This window comes from Hydra vulgaris, chromosome 14 (assembly GCF_038396675.1).
Source record: "Hydra vulgaris chromosome 14, alternate assembly HydraT2T_AEP".
Classification (NCBI taxonomy): Eukaryota; Metazoa; Cnidaria; class Hydrozoa; order Anthoathecata; family Hydridae; genus Hydra; species Hydra vulgaris.
This window is the reverse complement of record NC_088933.1, coordinates 11,170,957-11,193,616: the sequence shown is the minus strand read 5'-3', so window position 1 is coordinate 11,193,616 and position 22,660 is coordinate 11,170,957. Positions and strand designations below refer to the sequence as shown.

Genomic DNA, 22,660 nt, shown 5'->3' with positions numbered 1-22,660 from the left:
AAAATGACATAATAAAAACCTGTCCAAACCAAATAAGATTAGAACCATGGATATCAAGTTAAAAATAATCACTCATTATATAAAAAAATATAACAACAATATCATAACCTGTCCTAGAAGCTATTTATTATGATTATAAAAAAAGTTTCCTAAAAACTCCTAATAAATTACTATTTTTTAAATCTTTAAAAAAGTTAACATCATTTCATTTCATTACCTGGCATTAATTCCATAAACAAATTGTAATGACCTTCATGCTGAGTTGCACCAATGCAAGATACAATATTAGGATGTTTAAGTTTAGTTAACAATGAGATTTCTTCAAGTACGACTTCATGCACTTTGTTTTGTTCTTCTTCACAATTACGACAAAATGATATCTAATGAAGTTTAAAGTTTTAGAGATCAACAAATGCATCACTGCATATGCATTTTTTCAAACAATTAAAAAATGTGAACATTAGTAAATATTTTTTAAGTAATTATTTATAAGTAAATATTAGGTAACTATTACATGGGCAAGGGGATTTTTTAAATTTAGAAAAAAAACTTTTTGTTTCTAATCAATCTGAGTGCCATGAAAGTTGTTACTATTGTACGGTTTTGGTAAGAATAAATTTTAAATCTTAAGCAGTACGGTTTCATAACAAACTTATTTTTTGGTGATGTTTCGTTTTGGTTTCAAAAAAAAATTAACTATTTGTTTGTACGGTTTTGGAAAAAAAATCGTAATATGTCAGTACTATTAAGGTGAAAAAAAAATTGCTCAAGGGTTCAAAACTGTTTCAAGACAGTCAAAGGAAAAACAAGTAAAAATATTGTAAAAAATAATTAAACTAAAATAATTGAAATTTGACAGTTAAATTTGACAACAAGTTGTGCACAAAAAAATGTTGATAAAATAATGAAATAAGATATATAAAGATTAACAATAAAAGAAACTTTTTGTTTTCTAAAATCTTTTTGCTTTTTTTAAACTTTTTAAGTTTTTGTTCACTACGCTTCACATAAACTTAATCTTGTAGGTATTGATCTAAAAGATGTTGCAGTGGTACAAAATACTATTGGCACTATTAAAGCAATTATGGTATTCTTTTATAAAAGCCCAAAACAGCAATCTTCTGTCACAAATACTTTTCTTCTATGGGAGACAAGATGGACCAGCAAGTACAAAAGTGTTTGAGTTTTTTTAAGTAAATTTAAAGACATTTATTTTGACCTGGAAGAATTTTCATTGTATACAAATGGAATTACTTGACAAATGCACATCAGTTTTATTGTTTTTCAAAGTCCAGCACATATTATTTTTATTAAAACATAACATGACATTACATATTTATTAATAGTTATGTTATGTGCAGCAACAAATTTTTTCTAGTAGATAGACAAATGCATTAACTAAAAAATGATGCTGAGAGCGCATAATCGCGCTTGTTGATAACATGTTTAAGTATTACAGGCGCAAAACATCGCGCTGGGAGATTTTATTTATCACATGCACTGATATATATATATATATATATATATATATATATATATATATATATATATATATATACATACATTTATACAAGGGTTTCATATTTATATTTCGGGAATAGGAGCAAAAATAAATAGTTAGGCTGCGAATATATTTTTATTGTTTTTCAAAGTACTCCCCACGATGATCGATACACTTTTGCATGCTCTTAAACCAATTTTCAAAGCATTTATTCCATTCCGAATGAGGTATCTCTAAAATATGATTTTTGAACACTTCAATAGCTTCTTCGGGCAATGAAAATCATTGACCACGCAGTTTATTCTTCATGGATGGGAACAAAAAGAAATCATTAGGTGCCAAATCAGGGCTGTACGGCGGATGACCCATCAATTTGATGTTTTAAGTGCTCAAATAGTCTCTTGTTTGAGCTGATGTGTTAGAGCTTGCATTTTCATGATGAAGAAGAATCCAACGTCTCTTGTTTGTTTTCCTTATTTCGCCGAAGATTTCTGGCAAACTGATGGTTGTGTTCCACTCAGAATTTACTGTTCTACGATCCTCTAGAGGCACTGTTGCAATATGACCAGTTTTTCTGAAGAAACAGGTCACCATTTTCTTTGAAATGCTTCATGTGCGAACAACTTTTGTTGGATTTGGTTCATCTTGGAACACCCATACAGTCGACTGCTGCTTACTTTCGGGCTCATACAAATATATCCGTGATTCGTCACCGGTCACAATTTTATAAACGTCTTTTGAAGCACCGCGATTGTATTTCTTAAACATTTCTTTGCAACAATCGATACGAGCCGTTTTTTGAGTGATTGTCAAATATGTGGGATCCAACACGAACATAACTTGCACAGCTAAGCGTCCATGTAAAATCGCATATATGCTGGTGAAACTAATGCTTAGGGATGCCTCAATCTCACAGTAGGCTACATGATGATCTTGCTTAATCATTTCGTGCACAGCATCGATGTTTTCTGGTACTACAGTTGATTTTGGACGACCTTCATGAAACTCGTCGGACAGCGAACTACGACTACGATTGAATTCACTATACCAGCGATACACAGTGGTTTTTGATGAAGCTTCATCGTCAATAGTCAAATTAAATTGATTGACACACTTTTGTTGTGATAATCAACGTCGAAAGTCGTAAAAAATCATTGCACAAAAATATCCATGATTCAGTTCCATTTTTGCCGAGACGAAACTTTCAACTAAATATATAATAAACAAATAGCGTTCGTATGACAAAATGTTCTGAGTACGTATATCATCAAAAAACTTTATGATGGAACCGTCAGATGGACTCACATGACATCAGTGTTGCCAATTCCCAAAATATAAATAGTGACCCTCGTATACATATGTATACATATATATACATATATATACATATATATACATATACATATATATATATATATATATATATATATATATATATATATATTTATAAATATTACGGATAAGAATAAAAATATTTTATTGTTAATTTTCATTCCCCATGTTATAAGAGAAAAAAATGTCTAAACAGAAAATACCAAAAAAGTGTCAACTCCTAAAAAAGGCCATGCTTCATGACACCTGGCAACATGGTGGGTGCCATAAATCAGTAAAAATATTTTTCTCAAAATCTATATCAAGTTACGTCTCAATAGAAGTGAAATTTTATAGAGATTTTATAAATAAAGAAGTTTGGTTAGGATGACGAGGTTCACCTATAATAAAGTGCTTTATCTTGAATTTAAACCACATAAGAAAGTATATTTAAGCCACAAACTGGGAAAAACTTTTAGATTTTTAAAATGTTGTGAGCAACTTCCTATGGCAAGATTGCCACATTTTCTGTTGACAATAAAAGGATTTAAGATACCTGATTCAAGACAAGGAAATAACTTGTAGCTTTGTAAACTATCGCTTGACATTTAAAATGTCATCCAAAACTTTATTCAATGTTCGATCTTTCTAATCAATTCAAACTTTTCTAGTTGTTTTACTTTACTTATTTTTTGATAATAGTTTGCCTATAGGCACTATAAATCCATCCTTGGAGTTTGTAGGTCCATCAAGATTTGCAATCAGGTCTTTTAAAGGTAGCTCATTTGTACGTAACATTCAAATTAATCAAAAACATTTTTTTAAATAAGTTTCTTCAGATGAGTAAATAACCCACCAAATTACGAGATACAGCCATTGAATTTGTTAAATCTGATCCAACCTCTTTATATATTGTTAAACTTAATAGTAGTGTTAGTAGTAGTGTTAGTGCCCCTTCGATCATATTTGACACAGAACTCTTGGCAGCCATTGCAACCAAGGTAATGGCACAAAAAAGTCGCAGAACTTTTTGGTGTAAAAAAGTTTTGCGGTTATGGAGAAAAAAAGTTCTGAGGTTATGATTAAAACTCTAGTTTTAACCATAACCTCTTGTCTGGCCCTCCAATTTTTTTTAGGATCACATGCACGAAATTAGCCATTTTTGGAGTCAAGTAAAGAATTTTATTGAATCTTGAAGGAAAGCAGATACAATTCCAGATGTAGCAGCAGGAGGTATGTCAAATCGAAGAGATGAAAGTGCTGTATTGGGGATCTTCATTTAATTCTGTTTAATAGCAATAAATAGGGAAGTTTTTGTTTAATGTTATTTGAACTGTCTTCTAAGGATATTTCATTTACATCCTTATTATTTTCAGGTGAAATTTCTTGATTAAAGTTCCAATGATTTATAAACTTTATTTCAACATTTTCAATTTGAACCTGTCTTTTCATATAAGATATTTTAATCAATTTTTTATTTTTTCTAAAGATGCAGTATGTTATTTTCTTTTCCCTTCCATAACCTTTCTCTTTCTACCTTGTCTATTCATTATATTTGGTAGCCTGACTTTTCATCAACCTTATCATGTTGAGATCTGAGCCATAATAAATCAAGTTGTGGCATCTTAATATCTTTAGAAAAAATGCATAATATGTGAACTCCTTCAGAGCAAAAATTAACTTCCTTATATGAAGAACTTTCATCTATAAAAAGTAATATGTTGCATCTACATTTTATTATATCCAACAGCTTGTCTAGCTACCTTCATATAATTTGACAATTTTTGCTTTTGTTTCTTTTCAATTAGAAATGTCTCTAAACTATATTATATATAAATATATATTATATATAATACATAAATATAATATATATATATATAAATATAATATATATATATATATATATATATATATATATATATATATATATATATATATATATATATATATTTATATATATATTATATTTATATATATTAAAACACAAAATATAATTTTTTACCTCATTTCCAATAATATATAAAAATATTATTTTTTACGATCCACATTAAAAAAAATCCACATTTTCTATGCAAAAAGTTTTTATAAAAAGTATACCTGTTTTACTGCCATCAAACGCCCACTTTTAAAATCCATGGCTTCATAACAAGTAGAAAAAGCTCCTGTACCCAGCAAGCCTCCTTTTTTCCAGTGAATATTTTCCAAGTACACATTTTTAGGTGAGCATGTTTCACTATCTCTACCATCCTATTTATCCAAAAAAAACATAAAAAACTAGTTTTTGTTGTTTTTATAAGGTAATTATATTATGAAATTCCATAAAAATTATGTTTATATTAAATGTGTTTTTTTTTTTTTTTTTGTTACTTCACCTCCTCAATGCCGAGAAGACCACTACAGAAAAGGAGGCTACTTATTTGTGGTACAACCCTCTCTCAACTCTATAACTCCGAAACATGAACCTTGACAAACAAGGCCGCTGCACGGAGAAACGAGTTGAATTTATGTCATTTATAAAAACTAACTAAAATATTTTATAACTCGTATATGTATACTCCTATATATAAAATTGTATATATTCTGTAGTGTGGTAGTAGTGTAGTGATAGAGCATTCGCCTCATAAGCGAGAAGTTCCAAGTTTGATCCCCACCATGTCCTAAGTAGTACTTAACCTTTTTTAGGTAAAAATTTATTTTTTATTGCAGAAACCCATTGAGTAAAAAAGATTTTAAAATATTTTGCATAAAATATAAATTTTTTGAAATAAACCCCAAGCATTATTTACTTTTGCAATGCAATTAGAAACATTTCAAACCTTTTCCTAAATTAAAACCTTCAATAATTTTAAAATTTGAAAGTTTTTTTTAGTTTTCCTAAAATTCAAAAAAGGGCACTTGATAGGTTTCTTAAATAAACAATTTAATTGTTTTATACCTCTAGCATTGAAATAAAGCAGTGTTGATACATCTTTAGCTTGTAAAAAGACAAGTCTTTATTCAATTTAGAGGTATTTTTAATCTTATTCTCTGTACCAAAAATTTTTAATCTTAAAAAATTTGGAGCTATTGCGCACCAAAAACAGGTAAAGTGTTGAAAGATAAACAAGTAAATATCTCAATTACCAAAACTATACTAAATTATTATAACAACTATGTTTTAATGAAGATATATATACTTACAACTGGTTGAATGTAAACTAGTGTTATATCATCTGTAGGTATTAGCTGCTCAGGTATTACATTTTCAGGTCTCTGCATAGACTTTTCTAAAGCTACTGCAAGAGCAACTGCTTCGTCATCTTCTACTTGTCGCACACATTTTAAACCAGGATCATAGGCAGAAGATGGAGGACTAACATGAGGTTTCTGCACATTTTTAGGAGATGCAGGTGGTGTTAAAGCTGCAGAGGCACCAGCTTCAGCTAATTCTTTTTCTTCATCTTCATTTAGTGTGACATCAAAATTACCTTAATTTTAAATAAATTTAATTAATTTTATCTTAAAATTAAATTATTTATATCAAAATTATTCAAAACTTTTTTTTAATATCAAATCTGTCATTTTGAAATTAAAATCAAACTCAATAACCTCGCTGATCCGGGTGATCTTCATAATCATCTAAAATATTCAATATGTCATGCTGCTCTCTCTGAGCTTCTGAAGATAAGTGTCTATGAAGTTTACTCTTTATACTATGATTTAAATCATTTATTGTTTTTTTAATACGCTGAAACGCCACTGAATCATGTGAAGATATAGCTATGCATTTTACTAGTAATGACAAAGCATTTAAATGTACTTTTTTATGAGTAGATAAGATTGCTGAAGTTGTAAAAATTACAATATCATGGAGCCTTTGAATAGCTACATCATCAAATGTTGAACGAGTGTGAATATTTTCTTCAAGAGATGTTAAAAATTGGTTCAAATCCATATCAATGCGTGGTGAGACTGGTAAAGCAAGGTTGAGAAGATCATCTTCACAATGTAACACTAAATGACCATGTTCATCAAGCAGTCGTCGCATGAAAGCCAAGCGACCTAACCACCACTGCCAATTGGATAGCTCTTCATTATTAATTTTATAACATATAAATATAAGATTCATGAAATTTTCTGATCCATTACTCAATGCATAAAGTTCACCTTGTACAAACTCTATTAAAACTTTTATGGCAATGATGACTACACGTCTAAAAAGCAAAATAAATTAAATAGTAATACTATAATAATAAGGATTGATAGAAAACTTGAAAAACTTGAAATTGTGTGAGTAAGCTACACAGGAAGATAGGAGAAAAATTTTTTACATAGATTTCTTGCAAAAACCTTTGTTCTCAGGAGAATATAAAAAACTTTTTTTTTTATTTCAACAAAAAAGAACAAAAAAAATATCATTAATAAATACAAAAATTATTTTCTTATTACATAAAACTTATTTTAAATAATTATCAATGTTTACTTAGTATATTTTTTTAAATATTCAAATTTTATTGTTTTTTATTACACCAAACTATATATATTTGTATATTAAATCCTCAAGTTTAAATATCCTAAACTTATATTAATTCTGTAACATTACATATATTAAAGATGATGTTATATCACTTACCATTAAAACTGTCACATATATGCAAACCTTGCAATGAATAAAAAATGCATAATGCATAGACATATGCAAGCTTCACAATATATAAAAAATATCGAACGCATAAGCAATTAAAAAGAACTTAGTCACAAATCACATAATAATGTAATTTGTGACTTCTTGAATACTTAGTAATTGCTTTTCTAATTACCCCATAACTATTTTAATTGAGAAGTACATACTTGTAACAAAAGCTACCTAAATTAAATTATTAAGTGTCATTAAAAAAGGTTAACAGTTAAGCTACTGTGCTCTTTAAGTTAAGTAAAAATTGCTTTCTAGATGATAAAAAAAAAAAAAAAAAAAATTAATGTTTCATTTATTAACTATGGCTAAAAAAATAGACAAAATTTTCTTCTCTTGCAGAACATTTTAATTACACAGATTAGCTAAATAATAATACATACATATATATATATATATATATATATATATATATATATATATATATATATATATATAAATATATAAATATATATATATATATATATATATATGTATATATATATATATATATATATATATATATATATATATATATATATATATATATATATATATATATATATATATATATATATATATATATATATATATATATATATATATATATATATATATATATATACAACCCGTAGATGTTGTCCGAAAGTTTTTTCCATATTTTGTTGACAAAAAGTAAAAATTAAAATGCAAGACCGGAATTATTATTTTTAATTAATTCGTAGACTGCCTGCCCCAACCAAACCCTCAGTCGATGTAGCAACACTCCCTTGCGGGTCAAGCTAAAAAAGATAGTAGATGTAGCAGCACTCCCTTGCGGGTCAGGCTATTTGTCAGTCGATGTAGCAGCACCCCCTTGCGAGTCAGGCTATAAGATAGTCGATGTATCAACACTCCGCGCATGATTTACAGTAAAAAAAAATAAAAATAAAAACATTTTATTAAAAAAATTAAAAATAAAAACATTTTATTAAAAAAAATAAAAATAAAAACATTGTTTATATTGTTAAAAACATTCAGAATGTTTTTAAAACATTCTGGTCAATTAAATTTGCGTTTTTGTGATTTTTTTAAAAAACGATTTATTTGTAATTAAATTAATGGTTTTTACTTTCGTCCAACACGCAAATGTTGGACGAAAGTCAAAAGTAATTAAAAGTGACGTGTGTGTTGGCGTAAGAATCACTTTTTTCTTTCCGCTCTTCCCAAAGACAACAAACTATAGATCTATATATATATATATATATATATATATATATATATATATATATATATATATATATATATATATATATATATATATATATATATATATATATATATATATATATATACACATATATATACATATATATATACATATATATATATACATATATATATATATATATATATTTATATATATATGTATATATATATATATATATATATATATATATATATATATATATATATACATATATATATATATATATATATATATATATATATATATATATACATACCTGTTTGCATCTGCACACTTCAAAATGATTTTTTCTATAACTGGTTTAATTGCTTGATTGAACAAGTTAATTTCGTTTTGTGTACGATTTTGAACTGCAGAAATAATTGCACGAAATGCACGCTTCAAGTATATAAAAGATAAAAAAAAGATTAAATATGACAAAAAAAATTAAATATGACTTTTATGTTTTTATAAGTAGTAATAAAGAATAATATAATAAACTTTTCAAAATAAAAAAATGTGACATTTTAAAGTTTGACATTAATACAAGTATTCCCAGAAAACAACTGCGGTTTTTTGTCTTGTATGATCACACATGAGTATTTTATTTTAGACAACTTGATCACGGTCATTTGCAAGTTATTGTATTAATCATTGTGGAAACAAAATAGGAAATTAAAAGAAATTAAAGTACTTTAAAATAAAAAGAAATTAATAAACTAAATAATTTATGTACTGTTTTTATTTTTGTTTCTTTAGAATTATTGTTATTTTCAGCAACAAAATAAGAAAAGAAAAAAAAAAAAAAACAGTTTAAATCAACATTAAAAAGAATGATTTCTCCTATATTTTATTATCTATTTTTTTAAAGAAGAAAGTGAAAATATAAATTGCAATCTGTTTGTAAAATATATTTGTATATATTTACTTTAATGTAACAAGTATATATTGTCCCTAAATGAAAATGTCTGTGTAATGTGTGTGTACACTTTTATATATAATTTTTTGTATTATATAATAATATTTATTTGTCACGAAATATACGCATGTTTAGCATATTTGGATAAGACAGTTACTTCTTAGATGGAATGTCTGTGGTTTGAAACCCATCTTATCCTTAGATTTTTTGTTTTTTACACACGCAGAGTAGTAAACAACTGGGGTTGATATTTGACCAGGGCCAGGGCCAGAGTTGATAAAATATAACTGGGGCCGGATTTGTGATAAGAGCTACATAAATATTTATAAATCCTAAAGTAGAAATTTTTTTTTTTTAAATTCATGTTATATTTTGTATATATATGTATATATAAAGATCATTATGATCATAATCATCATTACCACCATCATAATCATCATCATCATCATCATCATCATCATCATCATCATCATCATCATCATCATCATCATCATCATCATCATCATCATCATCATCATCATCATCATCATCATCATCATCATCATCATCATCATCATCATCATCAACAGCAGAAGGCTTTAGCCTTCCTCTTTTATGCTGTTTCTGTAACCATGGTCAATTCTCAAACAAGCTATTATCTCTATAACAATAAAGCATAACTCATTTTTGCATGGCTTCTTATTCAACAAGTTGCATCTTTTTACTGTATCTGTCCCTATTTATTAAATACTGGCATAAATATATGCCAGAATTTAATAAATAGTAAATATAAATGTAAAATTATAATATATAAAGAGTTATAAATTTTCTAGCTCGGACTATTAACCCCCTGCTAAATCATATAATTTTGCTGGGGCCGGATTTGCAAAATGCCTCACTTTTAGTATGCCCAGGTCACTTACTAACGCAGAGTTGAATGTCAAAAAGAAGCATGTCTCCACTAAAAGATTAGGGATAAAAAATGTACAGGAAAAGAAAGGTAATATGAAAAGATTAAGGCTATATGAAAAATGTGCAGACGGCATGTCCTAATTAAAGCTTAAAAACTATGTATATATGTGTGTGCGCCTCACTTAGAAAATACACTGAAAGGCTTAAATAGTATAAGAAATCTGAATGTGATAAGACACATATCAATTAAAAACATACAACAAAAAGTTATTTTATATACAAATAAGAAAAGATAAATGGTTACAAAGCAAACATATGACAAGCTGTATTTGAAATAAAATAAAAAGTTGGACAGTTACAGTTAACAAACCATAGACGTTCCGTGTATGAACTTAACACCTTATCCAAATAAGCTAAACATGCATATACTTCAATACAAATAAATATTATAATATAAAAGAAAAAGTTATACATAAAAGTATACACATGCATATATACATATATTATATGTATACATATATTATTTCTTATAGGGGCAATATATACTTGTTACATTAAAATTATACAAATATATTTTACAAACAGATGGCTTTTAATACTTAATAAAGTTAAAGCAAAAAAACAAAAAAAATAATTTTAACTGTTAGGAAAATCGTTCATGTATATGTCAACTTAAAAGCAAAATATAGGAAAATTGTTAATTTTAATGTCAACTTTTAAGTTGACATTAAAATAAAGTATTTTCTTATAAAACAGTTAAAATTATTTTTTTGTTTTTTTTGCTTTAACTTTAAATCAAATTTCATTGCTAAAAATAAGTACCACTGTAAAGACACAAAAATAAAAACAGTACACAAATTATTTAAATTAATAATTTTTTTTTTTCTATTTAAGTTTATTTTAATTTCCAATTTTGTTAGTTTCGCTTTCTTTGTTTTTGAAACTTTTTTTCACAAAAATTAATATAATAAAACTTGCAAACAGCCGTGACCAAGTTGTCTAAAGTGAAATACTCATGCATGGACATACAAGACAAAAAATCGCACATGTTTCCTGGAAAGACTTGTTATCAAGTAGGGTTTCTGAATCTTCTCAGTTAAGATACTCTACAGCTAGAAGTTTGATTTCCTATAGTAAATCTTTATAGGCATTGAAATCATTGTTTAAACTTAAATCTGTATTAAATTCTAATAAACTTGAAGTTGACTTTTCTTAATAGCTCATGCATTATTGGTATTGTGTTCTAGCAAATTTTTACATCAAGATAAAACTTTAAAAGAGAGTGAAACTTTATGTAGCAATGTTGAAACAGAATTAAATCATTATGAAGAATGCAAGGGAAAAGGTTTTTATTGCAATAATTTTAACTTTAAAAACAAATACTTGCTGTATTGGATTTAAAATTTGATAAAAAGTATTCAGAAACCCAGTTAACAAGTAAAGTCAAAATTTTAGAAATTATTCTTACAAGTGCACCAATGAAAACATTATATACAGGATCAGCTAAAACATATTCTAATACAGCTGTAAAAGCTTGAACTGTTTCATGCTTATTTTCAACATAAGATGTTGTTGAACGACGCTCCGTAAGTGTTTTTACAGCTTTACGACTAATATAACGTAACCCAGATTCTCGATGTTTCCAATCTCTTGAAAACAAACATGCAACAGCTTCAAAGCCAAATATCTATATAAAAAAATTACAATGAAAAAATTACAAAAAAATAAAATAAAAAAGAACTTTCAATAAATTTTTAAAAATATAATACTTTATTTTGTGAAAAGTGTGAAATAACTTGCTATACTTTACAAGTCAAATACTACTAAGATATGATAAAATCAGAGGCCAATTTAACTGATTTAACCAGATATGTTGCCTAGCAAATATAGAAACTTAAAAGAATTTTAACAGTAAAATCAAAAAAAAAATTTATAACTATTTTCGTTAACTCATACAAAAAATTTTTTTTTTTTTTTTTTTTTTTAATACATAAAAATTTATTAAATAAAACTGATTTTTTCAAAACTCTGTTGTCACAAAAGATTTAACAGATGATTTTGTACAAATTTCATGAAATTGTTAAAAAAATCAAAATTCACTTTGAATATTTTTGCATCATACTTATTAATTTATTTAAAATAAGAAATTTAATTATTTTTTTTCAAAAACACCATATATAATTCTACTTGTATGAAACTTATTTCAATATGTTGCATATAAGAAAAAGACCTATTAACAAAAACTTTTTAATGGCATCCTAACAACTCTGAGTCAAGAAAAATTTTCAGTTGTCCATAAATGAATTGTATCTAGCAACTTTCTTTATGTTAATACTTGTTCACAGATTTGTTTTATAAAATCCTTTTTATAGATATTCTGGACTATTCTTAAGTATATGTTAAATAAGACACAAGATAAAGTTAACACAAAGTCCAACCGGTTAAAAAGTATAGAAAATTTTTACATAGCCAAAGCAAACAGCTTATCTCCAACTTCAACTCTGCAAAAAAAGTAGTTTTTAAAAACCACCACTTACAGAACTAAATAAAAAGACAAAAAAATATATAATAAACACCTAAATTATCAAGTGATAATAATCAGTGATAAGGCAATAATTTTGAATGAAAACATCTTTGTTCAACAGTACAATTCTATAGTGCATAAACAGTACATGTAAATACACGCATGTAAATTAGAAGTGCATATAAATACATGCATCTTAATTTCATGCACATGTAAATAAATGCATGTAAACTACAAGTGCATGTAAATAAATGTGTGTAAATTACAATTATATGCAAGTATACTAAGCATAGTTTACTTAAATTACATAAAGTATATTTTGAAAACATGCAAGTGCAACTCAAATGCAACCATTCTTGGATAAGACTAGTGGTGTATAAGTATTTGGTGCACATCCAATGTTAGACACATGTAAACTTGATACATTTGTATAACTTGTGCTATTTTCTTACCCAGAACTGAAAAAAAATCATAAAACTTCTTTTACTGAACCATTTTTACAAGATTTCAAACCCCAACCATGTACTATCAAAATTAGCATGAATATAACCTTTAAATTGCACTAGAAATACAAATAATTTGTCTTCGTCGTTCCTTTCATTATTCAAACTTTTAAAAATTGAAGATTTCCAGATTTTTTTGTTGATTCATACACTGCAAAAAGGGAAAAAAGATAAAATTAGGGTCAAAGCAAGCTCAGGTGTAAACAGTTGTTTGTTCTCTTAAAAAAATAGCTTTAAAGTTAAATTTAAAAATAACTTTAAAATTCCATAAATATAAAAACATACAATCTATTAACATAAATGCAATATAAACCAATCTATTACTTTGTAAAGACATAAAGAAAAGTTAAATTATCTGTCATGATCATGTTATTATTATTCTTACTTTGTAATAAAACAATCATGAGATATTTGGTTAAAATTAGTTTCTTACTATTTCCGAAAGACTGCACTAGTAAAAACAATTTGTCACAATAATCAGGTTGATTGATTTAACAAACAACTTGTTATAAATTAATAATGAAAACTTTATATTGCATGAATTACTATTAAATTTCATTCTGCATTGTTCATACTTTTGTTTTATTTGGTGCAATTAAAAAATGCTCAAGATTCATTTTAAAATCTCAAAATAATTGAACATTTCAAAAATAATTGCTGGATTTTGAGTTAAAACCCTATTGTAAATAAATAACTTTTGAAAATTTTATTATCAAAATTGCTTTAGTTAGTTTTTACATATTAACAATTTAACCAGGTTTAAGTTGGAAAAAAAAAACAACCGATTTTCAGATAGAGTAGGGTTGCAACCATTTACTAAAAACTACCGTATATACTCGCATATAAGTCAAGAAATTTTGATCGAAATATTTACTTTAAAACAGCAATTCGACTTATATGCGGGTCAGAAATAAAACAAATTTATTCCTAGAAATTTTTTTTCGTATTTCTTATTTTTTGATTAAAAAATGTTTCATTTAATATTGATTTTGTATTAAGAATGTTTTTTATTAAATTATTAAATTAAAATGTGTTTTATTAATTACATTACAAATATGCTCAAATTAAAATCATTAATTTACAACCACCCAACCATGTAGGATATTCAAATAGCGTTTTAATTTATTTGAATATTTTTAATTTGTATCAAATAATAAACTGAAGTGCATCAAAAAATGAAACAAAGTCGGAATTCCTACGAAGCTGGATTTAAACTTAATTGTTGAACTTGTCACTTCCTATATAAATCATCAAAAATTATTGTCTGAAGTTTCTAAAAATTTATTTAAAAGAATTGGGATAAAATATTCACTCTGATCTGGAAAAACAACTTCAATGAACCTCTTTGCAAGTTGTACCTTGGCTCTTTCCAACTTTTTTGTAAATTATTTTTGTTTCCATTTAATTCTAGAGGTTAGATTTTTGGTTCTTTATCTGAAACGGAAAAGTGACCTATCGGTGTAGCTCCTTCAACCTTTTCTTGAGAAAGCAAAATTTTTTACGGCTCAAATTCGAAATTGGTTAATTCTAAATTGTTGAACTTGCTGAGATCAATGGTAACTCAAATGCTGCCAGAGAAAATAACATTGATGAGAAGCTTGTGTGTGACTAGCGAAAAAATAAAAAAAATCTTTCTGAAATGCCAAAAACCAAACGTGGAAAAAGATTTTTAATCCCCAAAGAAATGATCAAACATTCATTCCTGAAATGTGGCATCAGCAATGCTATGGATGGAACTGAAGCCGATGCTTTGTTCGATGATGAGGCTGAGGATCTGGCAGATGTTGAAGCTTACTCGGAAGATAATGATCACACAGATGATCACATTGGAGATGTTTCAGAAGATATCTACAATGAACTTTTTAATGATTGATCAGACAATTTCAATTTTAATATGTTTACCTATGTCTGTACTAATACAAAATGTTTTCAATTTACATAATTCTTTAATTGTGTTTATGTCCTTATATTTACAATAAATGTTTTAAATAATATTTTTGACCGCAAATTTTTATTTTGAATACGCAAGTTTTCAATTTTGGACAAAACTTTCACTCTGAATTCCCACTTCGACTTATACGCGGGTTTCCAATTTTGGACCAAATTTTCACCCTAAATTTCCACTTCGACTTATATGTGGATTGACTTATACGCGAGTATATACGGTAATCACTTACATTAGACAGATTTTTGTTCCAATACAAAAAAACTAATTACAAAAAACAAACCTCTATCCAAGATTTAGTAAGATTTTTATATTCTTCTGGGACTACTTCATTACAAGGAAGACCTGGAGCATCCACTGACGCTAAATGACTTTCATGAGAATTGATGCTTTTAAAGTAAAGTATAAAGTAAAAAGTGAAAATTAGAAAAAATATATGTATATAATACATTTATTTACAAAATTCATTCACTTTACAGCAAAAAAACATTAAGTTTACCTTTGACCAAGTTTTTCTGGAGAAGTACTTCTTCGAGACTTCCAAACAGTTCGACACAATGGACAATTTAACTTTTCTTTACGCCTTTTGCATTCTTCTGCCCCTGTAAGTCAGTTTACAAATGTTTTCAAAAAGGCGTATTTTAAATACATACGACTATTAGGGTAGATCAATTTTAACATTTTCTTAAAAGCGTGTTTAAAAAATGTGCTGAAAAAAACGTATAACTTAAACTAAAAAGAAACAAATCATTTACTGAAGGAAGAAATAAAACTAAAATAAAATAAAAATAATAAACTTAATGAATATAAATCATAACAAATGATAAATTAAAAAATAAACCAAAAAAAAAAAATTAACACACAACGATCTATACTGAAGGCCTTGCCATCGCGCACTATATTCGCCATTTTCGTTATATTGAAATATGGGTAAAAAATGTTGTATTTATGGCTGTACTACAAATTATTTATCTGCAAAAAAGAAATCGGAAAATTTGAAGATCTCAGTATATCGATTTCCTAAAAATGAAGAAGAAAAACAAATGTGGATTAAAGTAATTCCAAATGCAAATCTAAATGTAACTAATGAGACTGTAGTTTGTGAGTTGCATTGGCCGATAAATTTTGAAAAACAACAAGAGGAAAATATTGTCCTAAATTTCCACCATCTGTTTGGCCAGGCATACCTTCTTGTCAAATTCCCACTCAATCTCCTCCAAACATGGGGTTCCATGTTTTTTAATCAAGATTAGTGATGATTTGCATTTTGAAACTTATCACTATGGAGTCAAAATTAAAATTTCTACAATTTCTAAAAATAGAGTTTCCAAAATTAATGCATGGTCAATATTAGAAGAAGTCGTACATTATTTAAAGAATTTGATTCTTGGAAGAAAAGAAATTGTAATTCAAGAACATTTAGCTTCTATGGGTTCACAGTGTATTGGTAGTAAGATTTATTCTAAAGAAATTATTATTGGATCTTCTCAGTATTTTGCTACGTCCAGAAGTTTGTATAGTCAATTGCAAACAGATTACAAATTGCCTTCTGTAAGAACTTTGACAAGAATAACTTCAAAAGTTTCTAAATTAAACGAAAAGCTTTTTTTGACAAATATTTTCCAATCTTTTGAAGAAAAACAGAAACTTTGTTTGTTATTGCATGATGAAGTTTATGTTAAAAAAATGTTATTATATCATGGTGGTACATTGTTTGGAAAAGCAATGGGCAATTCAACTTCTCTTGCAAAAGCTGTATTGGGTTTAATGGTTAATTGCTTATTCGATGGACCATCATTCATTACCAAAATGATACCTATAAGTAAATTAAACTCGCAATTTCTTTTCGAACAAATTAGCATTACTATCCAATCAATAAAGGAATCATCGGGTCAAGTCAAAGCCATAATATGTGATGGAAATAGATTAATCAGGCATTTTTAAAATCTTCGAAAGAACAGAATTTTCTTAATCTTTGATTATGTACATTTGCTTAAAAACATTAGAAATAATTGGCTTACTGAAAAAACTGGTCAACTTATTTTTTATGATAAAGGAGTACATAAAGTAGCACAATGGGATCATCTTAAAAAGCTTTATGAACTTCGATCCAAAATTTTAGTTAAATTATCTAATTTAAACGAGGTTTCAATATTTCCAAAGCCAATTGAGAGGCAGTCAGTTTCTACCTGATTAAGGATAAACAGGTAGAACTTACCATGCTTGATTAACCATCCAGGACTGCAGCATATAAAAGAAAGACAAGACACAGCAGATTTTATTAACATTGCTGTATCGTGGTGGAAAGTTCTCAATGTTAAAGGAACAGGTGCAGATATTAGACTTAATGATGAACTTCAAGCAGTAATTAGAGATCCTAATGATAATAGGTTGGACAATATTTTAAATTTTGGAAATATGGCTTTAAAGATGGCTGGAAAGCAAGGTAAAAGAAAGAAACAACTTACTTGTGACACCGCATAATCAATTTACCACACGTGCAATGGTGTTGTTGAATTATGTCGATCATTATTGAATAGCTCACATCAATATGTCATTCTTAGTGAGTTTTTTACTGATCCATTGGAAAAAGAGTTTAGTAAATTGCGTCAAGGTTCCGGAGGCATATATTTTATAACAGTACAACAGGTGATTGAAAAATTGAATATTTCAAGAGCCAAGCTTTTACTGTCACTTGATAACCTGGCTTTTGACATTAGTCTTGATACAACCCATTCTTGTCCAAATTGCGGCTTTTTATTGGATGAGTCCTCTGCTGAGATATTTGACAACTCACCAGATCTTGAATCTTCCAATTCTCCTGATACAAATATGGCACTTATATACATATCGGGGTATTTAACTCGTAAAGATATCGAACTATCAGAAAATGAGCTGCTAGAAAAAACCACATTTTACCACCAAAATTATGGACAATACATAGACTCAATTGACCGTGGTGGACTTAATATTCTTTATAATTTTTAATGCGATTAAGGATCAAGTATGCAGAGTTTCATTGAGCAATATTCTAATGATGGTATCAGAGTTTTACAACTTTGAGATGCATCGACATCACGGAAATATTCTTTCAAACATTTTTTTAAATAATTTATGTAAACTTCTGACTGCTCGTTCAAATAAAGAACCAGCTCAAAAAATATTAAAATTGTCATGAATTCTGAAATTATTATTTTAATCTTATTGCAAACTTTTTATTGGGATTTTATGAATATGATTATTAACTTGTGTTTTACAAATAGAGTGTTCAATGTCTTTTTTCTTCAACTCTGAGTTTCACCATTACTGGATCTTCTGGAAGAGTTACTAAATCTCAAAATATAATAGGTTTTGAGATAGTAACTCTTCCTAAAGAACCAGTAATTGCAAAACTCAGAGTAGAAGAAAAAAGATAAATGTTTTTACTAATATATATATATATGCATATATGTATATATATATACATATATGTATACATATATATATATATATCAGGCCTTGTTACGAGATTTCGCTGCGTAGCGAAAACGCGTAGCGCATTTCTAAGTAACTCAACTCAGCAAATATATTTTGCATCGTTAGAAGTTATATTGCGTCACTAGCGTCTTTTCAAGTACCGCATTGTAATTAAAGTTATTTTATTAACGCGTTAAAAATCATACAAACAGTTTGTTTTTTTCTCACTATAACAAAAGTTACAAATAAAATCTAAGTTCTTATTAAAAAAATCATTTTTATTATTTTTTTCAAATATGAACTAAATTTTATTTTGAAAAAAATATTTTTTTCATGAAACGTAAAATATTTGTTTATTTTCTTATGATTTTATATTTGGTTTTTGGTTATTTTATTAACTGTTAATACATTTTTTCTTATTTAATTTGTGAACTCTTTTTAATAATGTTTTTAAACAATAAAGTTTTTTTTTGTTATTTATCCAGTTACCGATAACACGTTCGTGATCATAATTTATTTTCATAAATTAAATGAACGTCATTAAAACTTTACGTTATTGAATTAACAATAAACAAAATATCTTATTAATAAAATATTTACATCAAAATAAATCGTGCATTTTTTAAACTTATTATGACTAAAAATAATTTTTATATTTAAAAGGAATTTATATATTTAATTCCTTAAGATAAAACTTAAAACACTTTTTTTTTTAACTAATTTTTAATAACAAAAAAAAATTATGAAACAAACTGTTTCTTTAACAAAAAAATCTATTATTTTACAATTGCGGTTAAATTTACTTACGACTTTATTTCTTCTGAATAAACGTCACGTTAACGGTAATCAAAAGATAATTTAAATATTCTAAAAGATATAAGTTTTTGCGTAGCGCAAAACTGCTGAACGCGTAGGCAAATCGCCTTTTCGCAAGCAAAATGGGAGCTGCGTAGCGCTTCTTAACAAGGCCTGATATATATATATATATATATATATATATATATATATATATATATATATATATATATATATATATATATATATATATATATATATGGCATGACTTTGACCTTTATTTTATTGTTTTGTTTGATTAATTTGAGAAAAATTTATAAATTAAGAAATATTTTGTTGGAATTTCAGTTTGTTATTTTAAAATAAAATGCTTTGAGAGTGAATAGTTTATTGAGTTAATATAAAATTACTTAAATTTTCGTTTTGTTTTTGCCGTTTAAAAAATAGGCCCCCAGTCAAATACGCTTTGTTTGAGCGATGGCAAGGCCTTCAGTATAGATCGCTGTGGTATAACATTAATATATATATATATATATTTTTTTAAATTTAAAAGTTCTTCACTTAGAATTTAGAAAATATCGAAGTTTAATTACTTCGAAACTTAATTATTTAAAAATTTAAAACTTTGATATTTTCTAATGTCTACTAAGCAAATAAAACATAAATTAAAAAAAAGAACCATTAAAAAGATTTGAATCTAAATCGAATATCGAACATTTGCGCCTCAAATAAAAATGCTACACTCATTATGATATGTTAAAAATTGTTAGGTTTAAGGTATTAATTGAGACACTTCTAAATTTAAAAAGTAATTAGGTTTGAACTATAAATTGAAATGCTTCTAAATTAAAAAAAAATTGTTTTTATGCATTTATTTATTTTTTCATTATTCAGATAAGATTTTGTTTCTTTATTCAGTTTATGAGTTTTATTTTTAATTTTCTCTTCAATTTAGTTTGGTTTTTTTCAGCGCATTTTTAAAATACGCAAATTCTCAAACAAGCACATTCTCAAGTGCTATGGCCAAGTTAACAAAACAAAACATATGCGTGGTCATATAAGGCATGCAACCGCACGCCTCTAACAAAAATGACTCGATAAAGTTGAGTAAAGTGAGTATATATACAAATATTTTAAAAGAAAATTATTATCAATTAAATACTTACACACAGCCATACAATGATGATGAAGTCGATTTTGACAACCATCTTTGCATAATGTCATACTCTCACCTTCAACAAGATCTGATAAACATATGGGGCAAACTTCTTCCTCTTCTTTGATAGAACTAAATGGATGTGAAGAATTACCAGCCACAACTAAAGGACTAGGCAATACAGTAGATTGTGTACTTTTTGATTTAAAAATACTAGCTTGAATTTTCTTAGTTGATAGAGCAGCAATCCTTTGGCGATATTTAGTAAAAAGAGTTTCCACCTTAAAAATAAAATAAACAGAAATAAATTCAAAACAGTCAAATTGGGTCTATTTGTTTTTAGTAAATTTTTTAACCTCATAATTTTTGAGTTCTCTTGACCAAAGCAAAGGATCTGTTTCTTTAATTTGAAATACACGTAACATGACAAAAAGAACATGAACACAAAACTGATCTTTTCCACATGTACATGTCTAAATTAATAAAAATATATATACAAAAATTTTTAAAAAAATTTATATTCTTGAAAATACATTACATTTGTAGATTTTTAATTCCTTAAAAAAAGTTCTATCTCTTGAGTGTACTGCATAAATACAAAACTTAACTTCTTTTATTGAATCATCTTTTACATGTATAACAGTGTATGTTTAACGTTTATACCAGAGTTGATAATGCTGTCTGGCAGCAAAGTAACTTTCTGCAAAAAAAGCAGACTTTTTTTATTTTTTTATTTATTTGCCTCCTCAAGGCCAAGAAGGTTATAACCCTCTTTCAACTCAATAACTCTGAAACACGAACCTTGACGAGCAAGGCCGCTGCGCAGAGAAACGAGTTGAACGTGGTATTACCAGGGATGTGGTGGGGATTGAACTCGGAACCTCTAGCTTATGAAGCGAGCGCTTTACCACTACACCACTACCGCACTTTTAAAAGAGGCAGAAGTCATTGGCGGTGGCCTCCCAATCAATTTTTATTTAACAAAATGTTCTTTCTTTCTCCTCGAGTGGCTTCCACCTTTCTATTGGCAGCCGCAGTCAGAGTTATTTTTTGAAGCTGAACTTTGATCAAAGTTTTTTTAATTATTATTTACAATAACGTTATATTTTTATTTTTAATAATTAGATATTGAAAAAAAATATTTTTTAATATAAATGAAAAATTTTCGACCCGATTGTATTTTCCTAATAGTTTTAACAAATCACAACAACAACAACAAAAAAATTCACAATCTATAAAACATTAAAAAGTATTGAGTAATTTTAAACATTAAAAAATTTTAACGTTTAAACTTTTTAAACTTTTTTCACTGTGCCTATCCCAATTTAAGTCAGTTAATGTATGTATAATACATTGCAATTATGGCTATATATGTTGTATATCTTAGATTGCGCATATTTTTTGTCATTGCACTGTGTGTCAAAGTGTGGGAAGACCATACAAAAGATTTCTCAAATTTAAAAATCCTAAAAATGTATAAGTATGCATTGACTCACTTATTATATGAAACTTTAAAATTTAAAAAACAATAAGTATGATTTTCAATAAACTACAATTATAGGAAAAATGGCAATGCTACCTCATAAGGTAGACTTTGAGACGTACAAGGAGCTACACCATCTTTTATTCAGAATCCCTTCCACTTAATTTTATATAATGTTAAATTTATTTGCTGCAGCCATTCAAAGATCTAATGAAACTGCTGTTTCATTAGCTGTTTCATAAGATCCCCCTTTTTCAGAATAGAGGTTACTTTATTTAAAAAAAAATTATTCTGATT

General features: G+C 27.0%; 1 protein-coding gene across 2 annotated transcripts in view; it reads right to left on the bottom strand.

The window, feature by feature from the left end:
* Positions 1 to 22,660, bottom strand: part of LOC100202032 (mitogen-activated protein kinase kinase kinase 1) — a 45,498-nt gene that overhangs the window by 11,002 nt on the left and 11,836 nt on the right. For both annotated transcript variants that reach the window (XM_065817345.1, XM_065817344.1), the window contains 10 exons: positions 21,237 to 21,353; positions 20,891 to 21,161; positions 15,973 to 16,075; positions 15,757 to 15,862; positions 11,970 to 12,188; positions 8,969 to 9,090; positions 6,401 to 7,005; positions 5,993 to 6,279; positions 4,910 to 5,059; positions 218 to 380 (listed from right to left, as the gene is read on the bottom strand). In XM_065817345.1, the coding sequence (XP_065673417.1) occupies positions 218 to 380; positions 4,910 to 5,059; positions 5,993 to 6,279; positions 6,401 to 7,005; positions 8,969 to 9,090; positions 11,970 to 12,188; positions 15,757 to 15,862; positions 15,973 to 16,075; positions 20,891 to 21,161; positions 21,237 to 21,353 (2,143 nt within the window). The remainder of the gene's footprint in view (positions 1 to 217; positions 381 to 4,909; positions 5,060 to 5,992; positions 6,280 to 6,400; positions 7,006 to 8,968; positions 9,091 to 11,969; positions 12,189 to 15,756; positions 15,863 to 15,972; positions 16,076 to 20,890; positions 21,162 to 21,236; positions 21,354 to 22,660) is intronic.